Genomic DNA, 17377 nt, shown 5'->3' on the forward strand with positions numbered 1-17377 from the left:
CACCATGCCTGTCCTGCTCAAGGAAATTCCATATTATTACACAAGCAATATAAATGTATATTTACATGAAAATAGTTTTCTGGCAGATGTTTATGGTACTCAAGGAACTTTTAGAAGGCGGCAGGTTCAGAATAGCGATCCTAACCTCACTGACGGTTTTTTCTTTTTTTTATTTTTTGTGTACTGAATGCAAACACGTCGGGTCCTGGGTCTGAGATGTCCTCTGTGTCTCTCTTGTGAACTCCTCTGTCTTTTCTCTTTCGTTCCTGTCCTGCTCAGTTTTGATCTCACTCCCAGCAGTTTCTCCTCAGCGTGTGGCCCCTCAACAGGGGAGGCCCTGGCAGGTCAGTGCCGTGAGTTTAGGGACTGGGCTGCCCCGCCCCAACCCCTGCAGACTTCACTGCCCATGGCCCCTGTGCCGTCGCCTACTCTTGGACTGGACAGAACTCTTCCCAGTTCCAGCTGCTTTTTGTGGTTTGGCCTCCTCTGCTTTCCCAGGGAGGATCTTTCTGGCCATTTTTGGTGTTGTTGGCCCAGGCCCCTTGGAGGCCACATTGCTTACTTGCATCCTCTGCTCTGGAGGCTGCTGGGTAGGTCTTGTAGCTGTTGGTGGTTTCCTCACCCATTTGTATTTTGGGGACTGTGGGGACGTGGTTTGGCTGTAAATGCCATCCGTAGGCTTTAGGTCTTGCTAGCTGGTCGCACTTTCTGTTCTGAAGGGGACTTGGGGACGTTCAAAGCTGTGCCACCCTCGAGAATTTCCCCAGAACCCCATTACATGCATACGTTTTAAGAGACACATTTTGGCCGGGTGCAGTGGCTCACTCCTATAATCCCAGCACTTTGGGAGGCCGAGGTGGGCAGATCACCTGAGGTTAGGAGTTCGAGACCAGCCTGGCTAACATGGTGAAACCCCGTCTCTACTAAAAATACAAAAACTAACCAGGCGTGGTGGTGTGCAATGTAATCCCAACTACTTGGGAGGCTGAGGCACGAGAATCGCTTGAACCTGGGAGGCAGAGGTTGCAGTGAGCCGAGATCACACTACTGCACTCCAGCCTGGGTGACAGAGCGAGACTCCTTCTTTAAAAAAAAAAAAAAGACTTATTTTGACCAGAAAATCTACTGTTCTGGCAATAACCTGTTTACCTTATTTTAAAAGTGTTTTCATTATAAATCAATATAATGCATTTCAGAAGAATTGCAAACACTGATGGATAGAGTTATATTTATGATTCTGCCATAATAGAATTCATGTTGACATTTTGGTTTATTCTTGCCTTTCTCATTTTTTTATTAAGTATATTGCAGTTGTCTCAAACTTCCTCTTCACCGTTTTTAAGAGATAAAGTACTCAGTGTCGGTTTTCTGTCAGTGACTGAGCCGACTCCATACCCACGTGCCCCGCATTCCCCAGCCCCCATTCACTTCCGGCACATTCAGTCCTGCTCTCACCCTTCCTTCTTGGAGGCCACAGCCCCCAAGTGCCGCCCTTGCCAAGCCCCTGATTCCTCACAGATGGACTTTTCCTCCAGGCCCTCTGGCTGCTCTTGACCCTGTTGAGTGGAGATTAATCCTGCACCAAAGCCACACACAGAGCGTTGCCAAAGCAGTAACCCAAGGCTGGGCACGGTGCTCACACCTGTAATCCCAGCACATTGGGAGGCTGAGACAGGTGGATCACTAGCCGGGCATGGTTGCATATGCCTGTAATCCCAGCTACTAGGGAGGCTGAGGCAGGAGAATCGCTTGAGCCTGGGAGGCAGAGGTTGCGGTGAGCCGAGATCACACCATTGCACTCCAGCCTGGGCAACAAGAGCGAAACTCCATCTCAAAAAAAACAAAACAAAACAACAACACCAAAAAAACCCAAAAAACAAAGCAGTAACCCAGATTCGTTGAATATGGATAGTTATTTTCTTCTTGGATAGTAATTTTTTATCTTTCCTTGTTTATGTGGAAGAGAGAGAGTGGTGCTACAATCCCCTCATTCATGAATATAATCCCCACAAAAGAAACACCCCCCACTCGGATCCGCACCAACAAATTCACCGAGGGATTTCAGAACATCGTGGATGCTTATGGAGTCGGAAGCTACAGAGAAGTCAATCCAGGTTGGAAGTCTGATTTGTAAATACCTGTATTTCCAATGGCATTGCTGCATTCTTGCTCTAAGAATGGAATAGATATTTGGAAAGAGAGGCTGACCGTTACTTTTTTGCTATCTTATTTAAAAGTATAAGGTTTTAAATGTAACCACACAATCCTATCTTGTGAATTCTGGAGAAAGTCAAGATTGTTATGTATCATTGTGTTTGAATGAACTCAGGTTTTCCATGTTTGCTGTGAATCAGAAATCTCTTTCCCTTTTTTCTGCAGCTCTCTTTACCATCATCACCTTCCCGTTTTTATTTGCTGTGATGTTTGGAGACTTCGGACATGGCTTTGTGATGTTTTTATTTGCCCTCTTGTTGGTGTTAAATGAAAATCATCCCAGACTAAATCAGTCACAAGAGGTAAAAATATAAACACTCCAGCTCATATATCTGGTTAGGTGGCATTAGCAGTGACCGAAAGAGAGACACCTCTTAGATGTTTGCTGTAGGCTGCGGCTGTGCTGGGCAGGTGTGTGGCCTGTCAGCTGCGGCTGACAGGGATGTCTGCGGGGCCAGGCTGTTTTCTGAGAAGTGAGTGGTGAGGGTCGTGCCCACACCGACAGCTGTCACATGGACACCCTCCAGTAACCATATTCTGCCCCCGCCTTGCCCTTCACAGATCATGAGGATGTTTTTTAATGGCCGGTACATCCTCCTGCTGATGGGGCTGTTCTCAGTGTACACTGGCCTCATCTACAACGACTGCTTTTCAAAGTCAGTCAACCTGTTCGGCTCCGGGTGGAACGTGTCGGCCATGTACAGCTCCAGCCACCCACCCGCAGAGCATAAGAAGATGGTGCTTTGGAAGTAAGTGTCCCATAGCTGGTGATGCTCTGGGTGGAAAGCATGTTTCCTAGACCTTCCTCCTCCCAGGTCAGCCTCCTCACTCTGCTTTTTGTTACAGCGACAGCGTCGTCAGGCACAACAGCATTTTGCAGCTGGATCCAAGCATTCCTGGAGTGTTCCGAGGCCCTTATCCCCTTGGCATTGATCCTGTGAGTGCACCACGCTCTGTCGTTGTCTCTGGATGCTCTGTGGTGCCACCTAGCTTCGGGCGCCACGAGTTTCTCTAGACTGTTGAGCAGGGTTCACGCTGCCCTGAGCGGGAGGTGCTCATTAGCCCCTGTGCATCCCAGTCCCGGACACTGGGAGGGGAGGCCAGGAGCTGGGGGGCCCTCCGTTTGGGAAGGTGAGGTCAGAGGAAGTCCTCAGAGAGCCAGGGCTGTGTTCTGTCATGTGTCCTACCTATTTTCCTCTGGCTGAAAATGGCACTTCAGTAGCCCCAAAATGTGTGCCATTTCCTACATTTCTTCCTCGTATATGTGAACTTTTAAAAACCCTTGATCTCGAAAGAAATGGTATGGAGTGTTAGAGCTGAAAGGAAGCGTGAGGTTATTATGGTGCTTATTGGGGTAGTTGTTTGGAATGGGAAAAGTGTTAATAGAAAGAAAATGGGGAAGTACTCACGCCTGTAATTCCAGCACTTTGGGAGGCCGAGGCGGGCGGATCACGAGGTCAGGAGATTGAGACCATCCTGGCTAACACGGTGAAACCCCATCTCTACTAAAAATACAAAAAATTAGCTGGGTGTGGTGGTGGGCGCCTGTAGTCCCAGCTACTCAGGAGGCTGAGGCAGGAGAATGGCGTGAACCCAGGAGGCGAAGCTTGCAGTGAGCCAAGATGGTGCCATTGCACTCCAGCCTGGGCAACGGAGCGAGAGACTCTGTCTCAAAAAAAAAAAGAAAAAGAAAATGGAGAAGTAGCCCCAGGGTGCCAGGACCCCCAACCCCTTCGAGGGCTCAGCAGGCGGTGGCTGAGGCACTGGACCGCAGGGCTGGGTGGGGTTTTCCTGAGCTGTCAGGAGTCTTTCTGGAGAATCGAAAGAATGACTGAGAAACAATCTCAAAGTTGGTTTGTGGATGTAATTGTGTACAGTCATTAAACTGAGCAAAAAAAGTCTAGCATTCCTTAAGCTGGGCTCTCCAAGGAGGAAGTATCTCTTAGTGTGTTCTGTTTATTCTTATCTGTAATCATGATTGGTATAATTTCATGTTGTAGCATTAAGTCTTAATGTAATTGAAAACTTGGAAACACGGCTACAACAATTTCTTTAAGATACAGCATTTTGGAGCCAAATTCAGTAATAACTTGTAGCTTTGTGTTAAGGAAAGAAATATTTCTGAATAAGGGAACTGAGGAAGAAAGTTTGAGTGAGTTTTTTTTTTGGGCGGCATAGGGGAAAATTGGGGTATGGTTTTGTCTTCTTTCTGTTTTAACTTAATTTTAAACTAGGCATTACATTAATTTGGTTCAAAAGTAAACCAACGTGTGTACATTATACATATAAAATATGTATTTTAAAATAATATATAAAAGTATGTATAATATAAATATATCAGCGAAGTTGACTGGCCTCCAACTTCTCAGCCCTGAATACCTCATTCTAAAATCTTATTTTTGCAAGGGCAAAATGAGATAGTTCAGGGCTAGGAACTGGGAGGCTAGAAATTTTAAAATTAGCCGGGAGTGGTGGCGCGTGCCTGTGGTCCCAGCTTCTCGGAAGGCTGAGGTGGGAAGATTGCTTGAGCCAGGTCAAGGCTGCAGTGAGCCCTGATTGCTCCACTGTACTCTAGCCCCTGGGCAGCAGTGAGACCCCTTATCTTAAAAAAAAAAAAAAAAAAAAAAAAAAGGTTGGGCGCGGTGGCTCACACCTATAATCTCAGCACTTTGGGAGGCCGAGGCAGGCGGATCACCTGAGGTCAGGAGTTTGAGACCAGTTTGGCCAACATGGCGAAACCCTTTCTCTACTAAAAATACAAAAATCAGCCAGGTGTGCTGGTCCAGCTACTCAGGAGGCTGAGGCAGGAGAATCGCTTGAACCCAGGAGGTGGAGGTTGCAGTGAGCCAAGATTGCGCCACTGCACTCCAGCCTGGGTGACAGAGCGAGACTCCTCAAAAAAAAAAAAAATTATCTTAATAGACCCTGTTTCCCTTTTCCTAACCCACCTGAAGGGCAGGCTGTAGGAATTAATTTTCAGACAGTAAGAGAAGCAGTCAATGAGTGGGGAAGTTATGGGGACTCAGACTGGCCGGGGCACCGTGGGGAGGTCAGCCATGGTCTGGAGTCCCTCTTGGCACATCTTGGGTTGGCCACTTGCAGCATTTCTGATTTCATTGTATTCACAGCTAAACTTTATGACAAAATAGACATACAGGAGCATGTATGGCACATGTATGTAAATGTGTGATAACACATGTATGTCTCCTGCCCAGGTAGAGGGGACATAACCCAGGACCTTGAGAGCATCCTGACCCTTCCAGTCTCTGAGCTGTGTGTGACTCTCCCTTGCCTTGCCTTTTGTCAAGACTTCCTAGGCACATCTCCCTAAACGCTATGTGGTTCCATCTGGTATCCTTTGACGTTAACACCGATAAAATTGTTTTGTAACTGTCTGTGGCCCTGGTTTAAGGAAATCAATGGTTCTCAGATTGAAAGCATCAAAAGAAAAGCCTGAATATTGTTTCCTTCTTAAACTTAGAGCCACCTTTCAAGTTAAGACAGGAACTTTCTTGAGTGTCACCTGTTGAAGGAAGTTAAAGATTCTGTTTTGTCTTGTTTGGTTTGGTTTTAGATTTGGAACTTGGCCACAAATCGCCTCACTTTTCTAAACTCTTTCAAAATGAAAATGTCCGTGATTTTAGGAATCATTCACATGACTTTTGGAGTCATTCTGGGAATATTTAACCACTTGTAAGTACAGATTTTTTTTAAGCAATATTTATAAACCAAACTTGGCATTTCTTCAGTTTTGCTTCTTGTTGGTGACTGTATTTATTGGGTAAGGGGCAGCCAATATGATGTTGTATTTACATGATTCTGTTGAAGTTATTTAGATTTTCTGTGGTTTCAGCAATTCATTCAGCAAATATGTATTTATCGAGCGCATAGTAGTGCCAAGTGCTGTTCTAGGCACTAGGAGTTCAGCAGTGAGGAGGGCAGAAAAAAGTTGTTGCCCCAGTGGAGCTTCCATTCAAGTGAGGGAGACATGTGACATGTGCATTCATGTCAATTTCCAGAAGGGGTGCTTGTCATATTCCTTTTTTATTTTACAAATAAAAAATCTTTTTGTTTTTACTTTATTAGAGCTAGTATATGAAGAGTAAGAGATGGTGTCATTTTTCTCTAACTAGACCTGTTCATTCTGATCTCTAAACATAATTTGTATAATTTGATGCCGTAGCTTTAAGTCACTATAACTGGAGTCTTGAAAAACTTGTAACAATGTAAGACACAGCATTTTGGAGCCAGATTCACTAGTATTGTGTAGCCTTACTTTAAGGAAGGAAATGTTTCTGAATAAGGGAACTAAGGAAGAAAGTTTGAGTGAGATTTGACCGCAAAAACTGTAGTAGTTTTGGCCGACCTCACGTCTCTTCCTCGTAGATGTATCTGGACACTCAGATGTATCTGGATTCATCATATGAGAAATGATGTTATTCTGAAATTCGCTGTATAGTTTAGTTGCAGAGAGTTTAATTTACTCTTTTTAACTTAGGCTGATCTTTTTCGTGGGTTGCTTGATTCCTTTTCTTTCCTAGGCACTTCAGGAAGAAGTTCAACATTTACCTGGTTTCCATCCCGGAACTTCTCTTCATGCTCTGTATCTTTGGATACCTTATATTTATGATTTTCTACAAGTGGCTGGTTTTTTCAGCAGAAACCTCCAGAGTTGCTCCCAGCATTCTGATTGAATTTATTAACATGTTTTTATTCCCAGCCAGTAAAACAAGTGGCCTTTACACAGGGCAGGTGAGTCATCTTCCCACCCTCATGAACTTAACGAAAGTATTCCCGATAGTCTTTTATTCTGAGCAGTAGAAGTGTTGGGGTGATCTCCACAGGAGCCTGGGAAGGCTGCTTCTGTCTCTGCATGTGTCATCACTGGAGGATGCCAGTCCAGCTTGACCGCTGTGTGCAGGCAGCATGACCAAACTCGCTGCCACTCAGTAGCCATCAAAACGAGTAGGAAGAGGCCAGGCATAGTGGCTCATTTCTGTAATCCCAGCACTTTGAGAGACCAAGGCTGGCGGATTGCTTGAGCCCGTGAGTTCGAGACCAGCCTGGGCAACACAGCAAGACCTCATCTCTACAAAAAACACAAAAATTTGCCAGGCATGATGGCTGCACCTGTAGTCCGAGCTACTTAGGAAGCTGAGGCAGGAGGATCGCTTGAGCCCAGGAGGTCCAGGCTGCAGTGAGCCATAACTGCCCCACTGCACTCCAGCCTGGGTGACAGAGCAAGACCCTGTCTCAAACCAAAACCAACAAAACTGGTGGGAAGAAAATGCATTACCAGAGGGATCCTGAGGGCTGCCCAGTCCCCCCATTTAGAAGGGACCACCTGGATCACAGCACATGGACCCTTTCAAAAAATGAGCTTTCCTCTCACTGTGCGTTTGTGTGATGTCACAGTGGGCTCTAAGGGCTGACTGCTCTGCTTGGAGGCCCCGCTCTGCCGTTTCCTCAGGATGGAGCTTTGAGCAGATGACTAACTTCTCTCTGCCTCCGTTTCCTCATCTGTAAAATGGGACTAAAAACAGGAGCTGGTTCATAGTATAGCGCACGTGTCCAAAGTGCGTACGAACGTGCTTGCACAATCCAGCTACTCAGTAAATGTCAGCATTTGCCATAGTTCTTACCCACCTTACATTGAGGGTCTTTCTGCTGTGAGCGCCACGGCATCTCCTGCCCACGGATGCTGGTCCAGACATGGCTCACCACGTTGTAAAGTGTCTGTGAGGACGTCTGGGGAAACCCTCCCAGTCGGTAGTATCAGAGCCTGTGTTCCTCCTGAGCCGTGTTTTGGTTTTTCATTGTGTTGACCTGTGAATGGAGCATTTGGTTTTGTTTTTCACATTCTATTGGGTGCTGGAAAGTTTTAAGTCAGATTTGAAGCTCAACTTAACGGAACTTTGGCCTCGTTGACGAGATGCATATTTGCGTTCTTTTTGAACTTTTTGTTTCTGTTTTTTTTTTTGGTTTCTCTTGTTTATGATTTTTAAGAATTGTATTTTATCATTATTTTATTGAAGCTTTGTACAATGGCATAGATACCACAGATAAATGCAGGGGCGTTCAGTGGGCACAGGTGCTATGGACAGAAAGATCAAGGAAGGGCAGCTACCTTTCTTTACTACCTGCCGCATACCTGAGAGTGTGCTTTCCTTACTTAGTGTTTCTTAATTCTCACAACAGCCCCAGGAGGTAGGTGTGTCATCCCCTGTTACTGGTGATAACTGGTGGCTCAGGGCAGTCCTGGTCACTCAGTGGTCTGTAGGGCCAGGCTGTTAACCTAGGTCAGCCTGGCTCCAGCCCAGGACTTCTGATGTGGCTCTGCCTGTGGCCGCCACCTTTCTCGGCATTTCAAGAGGTTCATCCTGTTGATGGTGTGTAGATAATACAGCTTTGTGCCTGAGTAGCACACAGAGCTCTAGGAACCTGTTTTTGGTGAGGGGCGACCATACAGAGTGATAAGCTTGGACAGCACAGTGTCCCGTCCAAACCCTGGGAAGCCATGCAGACTGCCGTGGCTGTGTAAGCCTGAGTGGATTTTGCTTTTGATTTAGCTTTAAGTAACTATAAGTCTTCGTTTTTCTAAGGAAGTGTTTTTGGTTTTGTTCTGAATTCTCTTCCACGATTTTCTGTGTGTGGAGGTAAATCCACTTGCTGATTCACACTCATAGTCCTCAGACAGTCTTTATAATCATCAAAGAACAGGAAAACAGAACCAAGAATATACAAAATATTCTGCTTGTGCTTATACTTTCTCATTTACAGTGTTTACAGAAAATGATTAGTTGGAGTTTGACTCTTTTTAGAATTTTTGTAAAGTTTCCTTGCTGGTCTAAAACAAAATAATACTTTACCACAGGGTCATTAATGTTATTCATCAGTTCTAGAATTCAGCTATGAGTTTAGGAAAAGAAAACCCGCTGGCAAGTGTAGCTGGCTGGCATTCATTGAATGTTCCTCGCGTGGAGACATTGTTCGATCTTTCCTGATTTCATCGTGTGCTGCTGACTCTGCAGGCAGGCCTTCACGTTTTAATCGGGTTTCTCACCTTCTGCACTAACAGGAGTATGTCCAGAGAGTGCTGCTGGTTGTCACAGCATTGTCTGTCCCCGTCCTCTTCTTGGGAAAGCCACTGTTTTTGTTGTGGCTTCACAATGGGCGTAGTTGCTTCGGGGTGAACCGGGTAAGTGCGGGTTTGGATGCATTTACAACTGTGAGCAAAGCTTGCTTTCGGTTATACAAGGATTGGTGTAGAAAACACCTCCTGGAGGGTCCCTGTCTCTTGATTTAAAAGCCAAAGCTCCCTTTATTTAAAACATTGATGTTGGCTGGGTGTGGTGGCTCACACCTATAATCCCAGCACTTTGGGAGGCCAAAGCGGGCAGATCACTTGAGCCCAGGAGTTTGAGACCAGCCTGGGCAACATGGCGAAACCCTGTCTCTACCAAGAATACAAAAATAAGCCAGTGTGGTGGTGTGCACCTTTAGTCCCAGGTACTCGGGAGGCTGAGGTGGAAGGATGGCTTGAGCCTGGGAGGCAGAGGTTGCAGTGAGTTGTGATCACGCCACTGCACTCCAGCCTGGGCAACAGAGCAAGACTCTGTCTCAAAATAAATAAGTAAATGAAACATTGATGTTGAAAGAGCCTGCTGTGTCCAGGGCCTGTGGAGACCCGCCCTGCTGGTATGAACTACAAGCTTATTAAGGGTTTAACTCAGTCCTTCAGTTCAGATGGGCACAATTTAAATGCCTTTTTCCATATTCTTCTTAATTTCTTCTTTAAGATTTTCTTTTTTCTTTTCTTTTCTTTCTTTCTTTCTTTTTTTTTTTTTTGAGACTGGAGTCTTTGTCTGTTGCCCAGGCTGGAGTGCAGTGGCACTATCTCAGCTTACTGCAACCTCTGCCTTCTGGGTTCAAGCAATTCTCTTGCCTCAGCCCTCAAATAGGGGGACTACAGGCGCCCGCCACCACGCCCTGCTAATTTTTGTATTTTTTGTAAAAGACGGGGTTTTGCCATGTTGCACAGGCTGGTCTTGAACTCCTGACCTCAGGTGATTCACCTGCCTCGGCTTCCCAAAGTGCTGTGATTACAGGTGTGAGCCACTGTGCCTAGCCTAAAGAACTTTTTTATTCTCAAAGAGCTGAATCATTAAGAGAAACAAAGAAACTATACAAGTTTGGTTTTGTCACAACCTTGTGGTTTTACAGGCACTGACTCTGTGCTCTTTTGGTTGTTAGAGTGGCTACACACTTATAAGGAAAGATAGTGAGGAAGAAGTTTCATTGCTGGGAAGCCAAGATGTAGAAGAGGGAAATCACCAGGTGGAAGATGGATGTAGAGAAATGGCGTGTGAAGAGGTAAATCTTTTCAACTGCTACTGATAAACTTAGATAAGTAACCAAGCTTCCGTAGAGATAATCATGTTAAGATAATATTTAATCATCTTAAAAAATGGTTAAGAAAATGGGACTTCCAGCCTCCACAACTATGAGAAACCAGCGCTTTCCAAATGCTGTTTGATGATAGAGTTGGTGGCATTATATGAGTTCGGGTCATTTTGTCCTTTCACTTCTCCAGTGGGATTTCTGCTGTTATATTAAGAGTTATGATTGGAGTGACTTAAGGTGCCATGAACATTGCTTTCAGAAGCTTCTTGGGTCAGTCAGAACTTTTCCATAGTTGCAAGAAATAGAGACCCAGTTTTTTCTGATTGCGAAGGGATTTTACTGGCTCATGGCAGGACAGAGGTAGAGTTGGTTTCAGGATAATTACAGTTTTGGGGTCTCCAATTCCAAGAGGCCTTGGTTGGCTTTTTTTCTTTGTAAGTTTTCTTTATATTGTGAAGTCAGTTGGCCCCATGATGCTAGAACCATGGTCACAAGTTGCCCTGGGCTTATTTTTTCAGTCTTTCCATTAGAGAGCAAAGCGCCCTTACCAGCTTGTTACTATTAGGAAAGAATCCCCAAATACCTGCCATCCCTGGACCAGTGACTGCTGCCTCAGTCCCCTTTACGAGTGACCGCTGCCTCAGTCCCCTTTACCAGTGACTGCTGCCTCGGTCCCCTGGACCGGTGTCTGCTGTCTCAGTCTCCCTTACCAGTGACCACTGTGTCAGTCCCCTTTACCAGTGACTGCTGCCTTAGTCCCCTTTACCAATGACTGCGTTCTCAGTCCCCTGGACCAGTGACTGCTATCTTAGTCCGCTGGGGCTGCCATAACAAAATACCACGGACTGGGTGGCTTCAACAAGAGACTTGTTTCTCACAGCCCCGGAGGCTGGCAGGCCCGGACTGAGATGCTGGCAGGCTGCTTTCCCCTGAGGCCTCCCTGCTCAGCTTGCTGTGTCGGCACAGGGCCTTTCCTCTGTGCCTGCACCCCTGTTTCTCCTGCTCTTCCCAGAAGACAGTAGTCACAGTGGGTCAGGGCCCACCTCCTGACCTCACTCAACCTTGATTACCTCCTCAAAGGTTCTGTCTTCAAATACAGTCACATTGCGGTTAGGGCTTCAGCATAAGACTTTTGGGAACATAATTCAGAGCCACTGTGGTTGGGGGTACGAGGCTGGACAGGGAAGTAGTGGCTCCCCGCAAAGAACAGAGGTGCGGTCCCAGGAAGACAGCAGAGCATGGCCTCCTTTCTTTTCATGGAAACTTTATTTTGGCCATTTAGTGAGGACCAAACAAAATGTCTTATAATCAACATTTTGTAATTATTACGTAATTTCGTGTTTTAATTCGGGACAATTAATAATTAAGTTCTAGGATCATAGAGAAACAAAAGCAGAGCTGGAAAGCGCATGAGAGTCACCTTGCCTGGTGCTTTGCAGCCCTTTCCCTGTCAGGGGCCCCTTGCATAGTTTTCCCTGGTTGGCTCTACTTAGAATGCTCACATCTAGTGAATCGCAGTCTACTCTTAGGGTTGGTGAATACATATTTTATCAGTAGATGTTTCATAATTACTGAGACCTGCCCCGGAATCCCGTTAGTATAGCAGCTGTGGCCACGGCAGTTCCTCTGGTCTACCTTCTTGGTTTACACAGGGGAGTCTGAGGCGTGCGGTGGGAGTGGGACTGATGAAGGTGGGGATTTGGGGTGGTAAAGTCTGGTCATGGAGCTGGGTAATGGCAGAGTGGTGAACAGAGTGCGTCTTGGGTTTCTGTTCCTCACACTCTAGCGTGTTCTTACCAGCATCCAGCCAGCAGCTCTTTCATTGTAATCCTTGAAGTGGAACCCACTTGGCATGTAGAAGTACACATGTAACATCATGACTCTTAACATATGTTGTGTGATCTCTCTCAGTTTAATTTTGGAGAAATATTAATGACCCAAGTAATCCATTCCATCGAGTACTGTCTGGGATGCATCTCCAACACCGCCTCCTACCTGAGGCTCTGGGCGCTTAGCCTGGCTCACGCACGTAAGTTCCTGCTTAGACCTGCAGTTCCCAATGCCCTGTAGTGCCAGCAGACCAGGGGGCACTGTGGGATATTTTAACTTTGTAACTAATAGTCATAGCACCATCTTTCAGCTGCCACGTAAACTTACACTATTCACTACTTAATACACAGCTCTCTTGGCTATTTCTTTTGGCTGAGGGGTGCTGTGGAAAAATCACAGAGGGAGTCTCTCTGAGGCTGGTCTGGCTTCAGAGCCTGCCCAATTTAAAAAAAAAATCACTGAGACACAAGGGGCTTTGAGAACTGAGACGGCTTGGGAGCCTCTGGTGTAAGCACTTGCTACTGTTGCCATTACTGTTTCTGTTAGTAGTTATTTTATTCACTGCTGCCTTACCAAGTGTGAATATCTGTTTATTTCAAGCAAGTCCTGCCACAGCACTCATGGGTAGCCTTGATCACAGGAGTCCTCCCTTTGCACAATTCCAGTAATGCACACATGTTAGTTTCCACAGTGTAGTTAACACCTGTTCCCCGGCAGCATGGTTCCCATTTCAGTCACCACAGTACCTAGCCGTGCAGTTAGGTGCAGGTGCATTTACCAGCCTACGTGTGGCAGGTGTCGTGATGAAGATGCTGATAACCCACCAGTGGTGCTCGGCAATGTTTCAGGACGTTGAAGGTTTGTGCAAAGGGTGCAATGTTGCAAGTGGGTTCAGACGTAGAAAAGAATAGGACAGGCCGGGCACAGTGGCTCACACCTGTAATCCCAGCACTTTGGGAGGCCCGAGGCAGGTGGATCACCTGAGGTCAGGAGTTTGACACCAGTCTGACCAGCATGGCAAAACCCCATCTCTACTAAAAATACAAAAATTAGCTGGTTGTGGTGGCGGGCGCCTGTAGTCCCAGCTACTCAGGAGGCTGAGGCAGGAGAATGGTGTGAACCCGGGAGACAGAGCTTGCAGTGAGCCGAGATCATGCCACTGCATTCCAGCCTGGGCGACAGAGCGAGACTCTGTCTCAAAAAAAAAAAAAGCTAAAAAAAAAAAAAAACAGGACAATTTGGCAAGTATTAGGAAAGATGCTTGCTCTGCCTCAGGTCACCCAGCTTGCCAATTTACACAGCAGGAACCAAGCACTGTTCAAACTACCCTAATAAACTTTTTTTTTTTTTTTAAATAACAGACAAAAGACTTTAATACTCAGTGCTTCTAATGTTTCAAAGATAGATTTACCATTTTTTCATTTCCCTATATTTTTTGTTAAAACATTAATAACTCTCTTATTGGCTGGGTGCTGTGGCTCACGCCTGTAATCCCAGCACTTTGGGAGGCCTAGGCGGGCGGATCATGAGGTCAGGAGATCGAGACCATCCTGGCTAACACATGAAACCCTGTCTCTACTAAAAATACAAAAAATTAGCCGGGCGTGGTGGCGGGCGCCTGTAGTCCCAGCTACTCAGGAGGCTGAGGCAGGAGAATGGTGTGAACCCGGGAGACAGAACTTGCAGTGAGCCGAGATCATGCCACTGCACTCCAGCCTGGGCGACAGAGCGAGACTCTGTCTCAAAAAAAAAAAGAAACCGAAAAACAACTCTCTTATTGTTGGCCAACAATATAGCCAACAATAAGAGAGTTTTTAATGTTTTAACAATTTTAAAGGCCACAGAGCAAACCATTTTTCCCATGGATTAATAGGGATGCTTCGGATGGTTTTGATTGCAAGGTCTTTACTGTGCAAAGCAAGCACTGCCTGTGCTTGTGGAAACCACCGGACAAGAGGGTGTCTTTTTTTTTTTTTTTTTTTTAAGTTAAAAAAAATGCTTATGTTTTTATAAGCATAGCCAAAGGTCTGGAATTTTATGGCTGAAGGGGCCCTGTCTCGTTCATCTCCATTTTGCAGAGGTGGTGACTGAAGCCACTGAGTGTCGGTGCTTTACTCATGGTCATCCAGTGGGTCCCTCAGTGGCAGAACCAGGCCTGGGAGCCTGTTTCTGGCTGCCTGGTCCAGTGCTGCTTTGGGAGGTCACAACCCAAACCTAGTCTGGGGCAAGACCTCCCTTTGGGAGATGGCCTCTGATATTTTTGGAGCACCAGGTCTTCCTTAGTGTTTGAGACCGTCTCGGAGCTGACTGGCTTTCACATGAGAAACAATTGGGTCTGTGTTACATGTGTGTCTATTATTTTATGGGATAATAGTTCAGGGCTGTCAGGGGGAAACTCAGTCCAGGTAGCTCACAGAGGGACCCACTGTACATAAGCGAGCATGACCTGTGCAGGCTGCACTCCTTTGCAGAGTTGTCTGATGTCCTGTGGGCCATGCTGATGCGCGTGGGCCTCCGCGTTGACACCACCTATGGCGTCTTGCTACTGCTCCCGGTTATCGCGCTCTTTGCAGTTTTGACCATTTTCATCCTTCTGATCATGGAAGGGCTTTCTGCGTTTCTTCACGCCATACGCCTCCACTGGTGAGTTTGAAACCTAGCCTTGGAGCTGTTATTTAAAAAACATACCCGCCCCCCCACCGCCCCGCCCAACCAAATATACACAGCCCCTGCAAAATCTAATGCTGAATTTAGGCCGGTTCTTCCCTTCCCTTGGGATCTGTGCTCATATCCTCTGAGTTAAAATTGTATTTTGGGCCAGGTGCGGTGGCTCATGCCGGTAATCCTGGCACTTTGGGAGGCCAAGGCAGGTGGATCACGTGAGGTCAGGAGTTCAAGACCAGCCTGGACAACATGATGAAACCCTGTCTCTACTAATAATACAAAAATTAGCTGGGTGTGGTGTCGTGCGCCTATAATACCAGCTTCTTGGGAGACTGAGGCAGGAGAATTGCTTGAACCCAGCAGGCAGAGGTTGCAGTGAGCCGAGATCATGCCATTGTACTCCAGCCTGGGGGACAAGAGCGAAACTCTGTGTCAAAAAAAAAATGTATTTTGTTTCTGAACTATTATCACTGACAAGTAAAAGCAAGTTTAAGTTTGCAGAATACTAACGTATGTTTCATACTCCCTAATTCACTTTGGGTCTGACAGGTTGCTCTGTCTTATTGCAAGATAAATCCTTCTTATGTATTTCTTAATGTTTTATGGTGTAGGTCAGATTACTGCTCTGTGCCTCCAGTGACCCAAGTGGCAGGAGAGGGTCTCGTTACTTGTGCACGTGCTTTTGTGTGTTGGGCAGTGAGAGACAGCGGATGTGTCAGAGTTTCTGTTCACACTGGGAAAGCCAGCACAGGGTTGGGGGTGCGGGGCAGTGTTTAGCTAAGTAAAAATATATGTGCCAAGAACATATTTTGGAATGAAGTAATTTCAGCACAGGAATTTTTTTTTTTAACTTATAAATGTTGTTTTAAGGAATGTGATTTCATAATCTTCCATTAATACATGGCTTTTTTTTTTTTTAGGGTAGAATTTCAGAACAAATTCTACGTTGGTGCAGGCACCAAATTTGTTCCTTTCTCATTCAGTCTACTTTCATCAAAGTTCAATAACGACGACAGTGTGGCATGATCATATTGCTGTAACCAACAAGCTTTCAGATTTATGGAGAATGACCATGTTATAGACTTTCACTTATGTCAGATTTATGATAGGAAAAATTCCATCTTCATTACTGCCTTATGACATAGCAAATAATTCTGTAAGATATACCTCTTCCTCATATGTTAAATATTTTGTAAAGTTTACCAATTTGAGATATAAAAATTTCTTTTGGTTTTTTATGATGAGCAAATATAAGTTAATGCCAAACGTTATGTTAAAGTTATTTTTTCAAATACAGGATTGGGGGAGAGAAGCCAATTTTGCATGGCTAATTGAAAATGGTATTAGATACTTATTTCCTTTAAACTTTATTTAAAACAAACAACAGAGTTAATCTGTCACCTGAAGTTGCCAGATAATATTTTCCAACAGCTGAAGTAGGGATAGTTTTTAAAAAAATTTAATGATGGGTAATCAAAACATTCACATTTATTCTGCTGGATTTAAAAATATGTACTTTTTTTTTTTTTTTTTTGAGATGAAGTCTTGCTGTGTCACGTAGGCTAGAGTGCAATGGCACGATCGTGTCTCATTGCAACTTCCGCCTCCTGGATTCAAGTGATTCTCCTGTCTCAGCCTCCCGAGTAACTGGGATTACAGGCATGCGCCACCATGACCAGCTAATTTTTTTGTATTTTTGTAGAGATGGGGTTTCACCATGTTGGCCAGGCTGGTCTCGAACTTCTGACCTCAAGTGATCCACCTGCCTCGGCCTCCCTAAGTGCTGGGATTACAGGCGTGAGCCACCATGCCTGGCCAAAATATGCAAACATTTTTTATCCTGTGCTACCTAGAATTCCAAGTAGAGGATTGTTTTTACAATTTTGTCTTGTTTTAGTAATTGGGGACAATGGGATAAAATGACATACAACAAATGGTTATCCCACTTGTATATTTTTTTAAAGACTCTTATCCTGTTACCCTTACATAAAACCAGTTATGATAATTGTATGTTTGGAAGATAAATTGTATGCTGAGCCTTAAAACCCAGTGTGACTGTAGAAGATATAATGCGGACATGATTTGAATTTAGTGACAGCTTGGCTGATGTCACTGAACCAGAAGGGTTTATACTGAGTGAAGGAAAGGTAAAAAGTAGTATTTTGTATATTTTTGTAACAAAATATAAATGAAGATATTTTACCATGAAGAGATTGCACTTATCCTTGAGAACAGTCTAATGATAATTTTTTTACTTTCAGACTGT

General features: G+C 45.2%; 1 protein-coding gene across 3 annotated transcripts in view; it reads left to right on the top strand.

Annotated features, from left to right (window-relative positions):
- ATP6V0A2 (ATPase H+ transporting V0 subunit a2) overlaps nt 1-16377 on the top strand; it is a 45786-nt gene extending 29409 nt beyond the window's left edge. For 2 of the 3 annotated variants that reach the window (XM_003314010.7, XM_063785275.1), the window contains 11 exons: nt 1964-2114; nt 2380-2516; nt 2776-2963; nt 3061-3151; nt 5789-5907; nt 6756-6966; nt 9293-9412; nt 10468-10587; nt 12529-12646; nt 14919-15090; nt 16032-16377. In XM_003314010.7, coding sequence (XP_003314058.1) covers nt 1964-2114; nt 2380-2516; nt 2776-2963; nt 3061-3151; nt 5789-5907; nt 6756-6966; nt 9293-9412; nt 10468-10587; nt 12529-12646; nt 14919-15090; nt 16032-16137 — 1533 coding nt within the window. In that variant the 3' untranslated portion in view covers nt 16138-16377. The remainder of the gene's footprint in view (nt 1-1963; nt 2115-2379; nt 2517-2775; nt 2964-3060; nt 3152-5788; nt 5908-6755; nt 6967-9292; nt 9413-10467; nt 10588-12528; nt 12647-14918; nt 15091-16031) is intronic. The other variant, XM_016924562.4, reaches the window with a different exon arrangement.
- Nucleotides 16378-17377: the final 1000 nt, after the last annotated feature.

This window comes from Pan troglodytes, chromosome 10 (genome assembly GCF_028858775.2).
Source record: "Pan troglodytes isolate AG18354 chromosome 10, NHGRI_mPanTro3-v2.0_pri, whole genome shotgun sequence".
NCBI classification, from domain to species: domain Eukaryota; kingdom Metazoa; phylum Chordata; class Mammalia; order Primates; family Hominidae; genus Pan; species Pan troglodytes.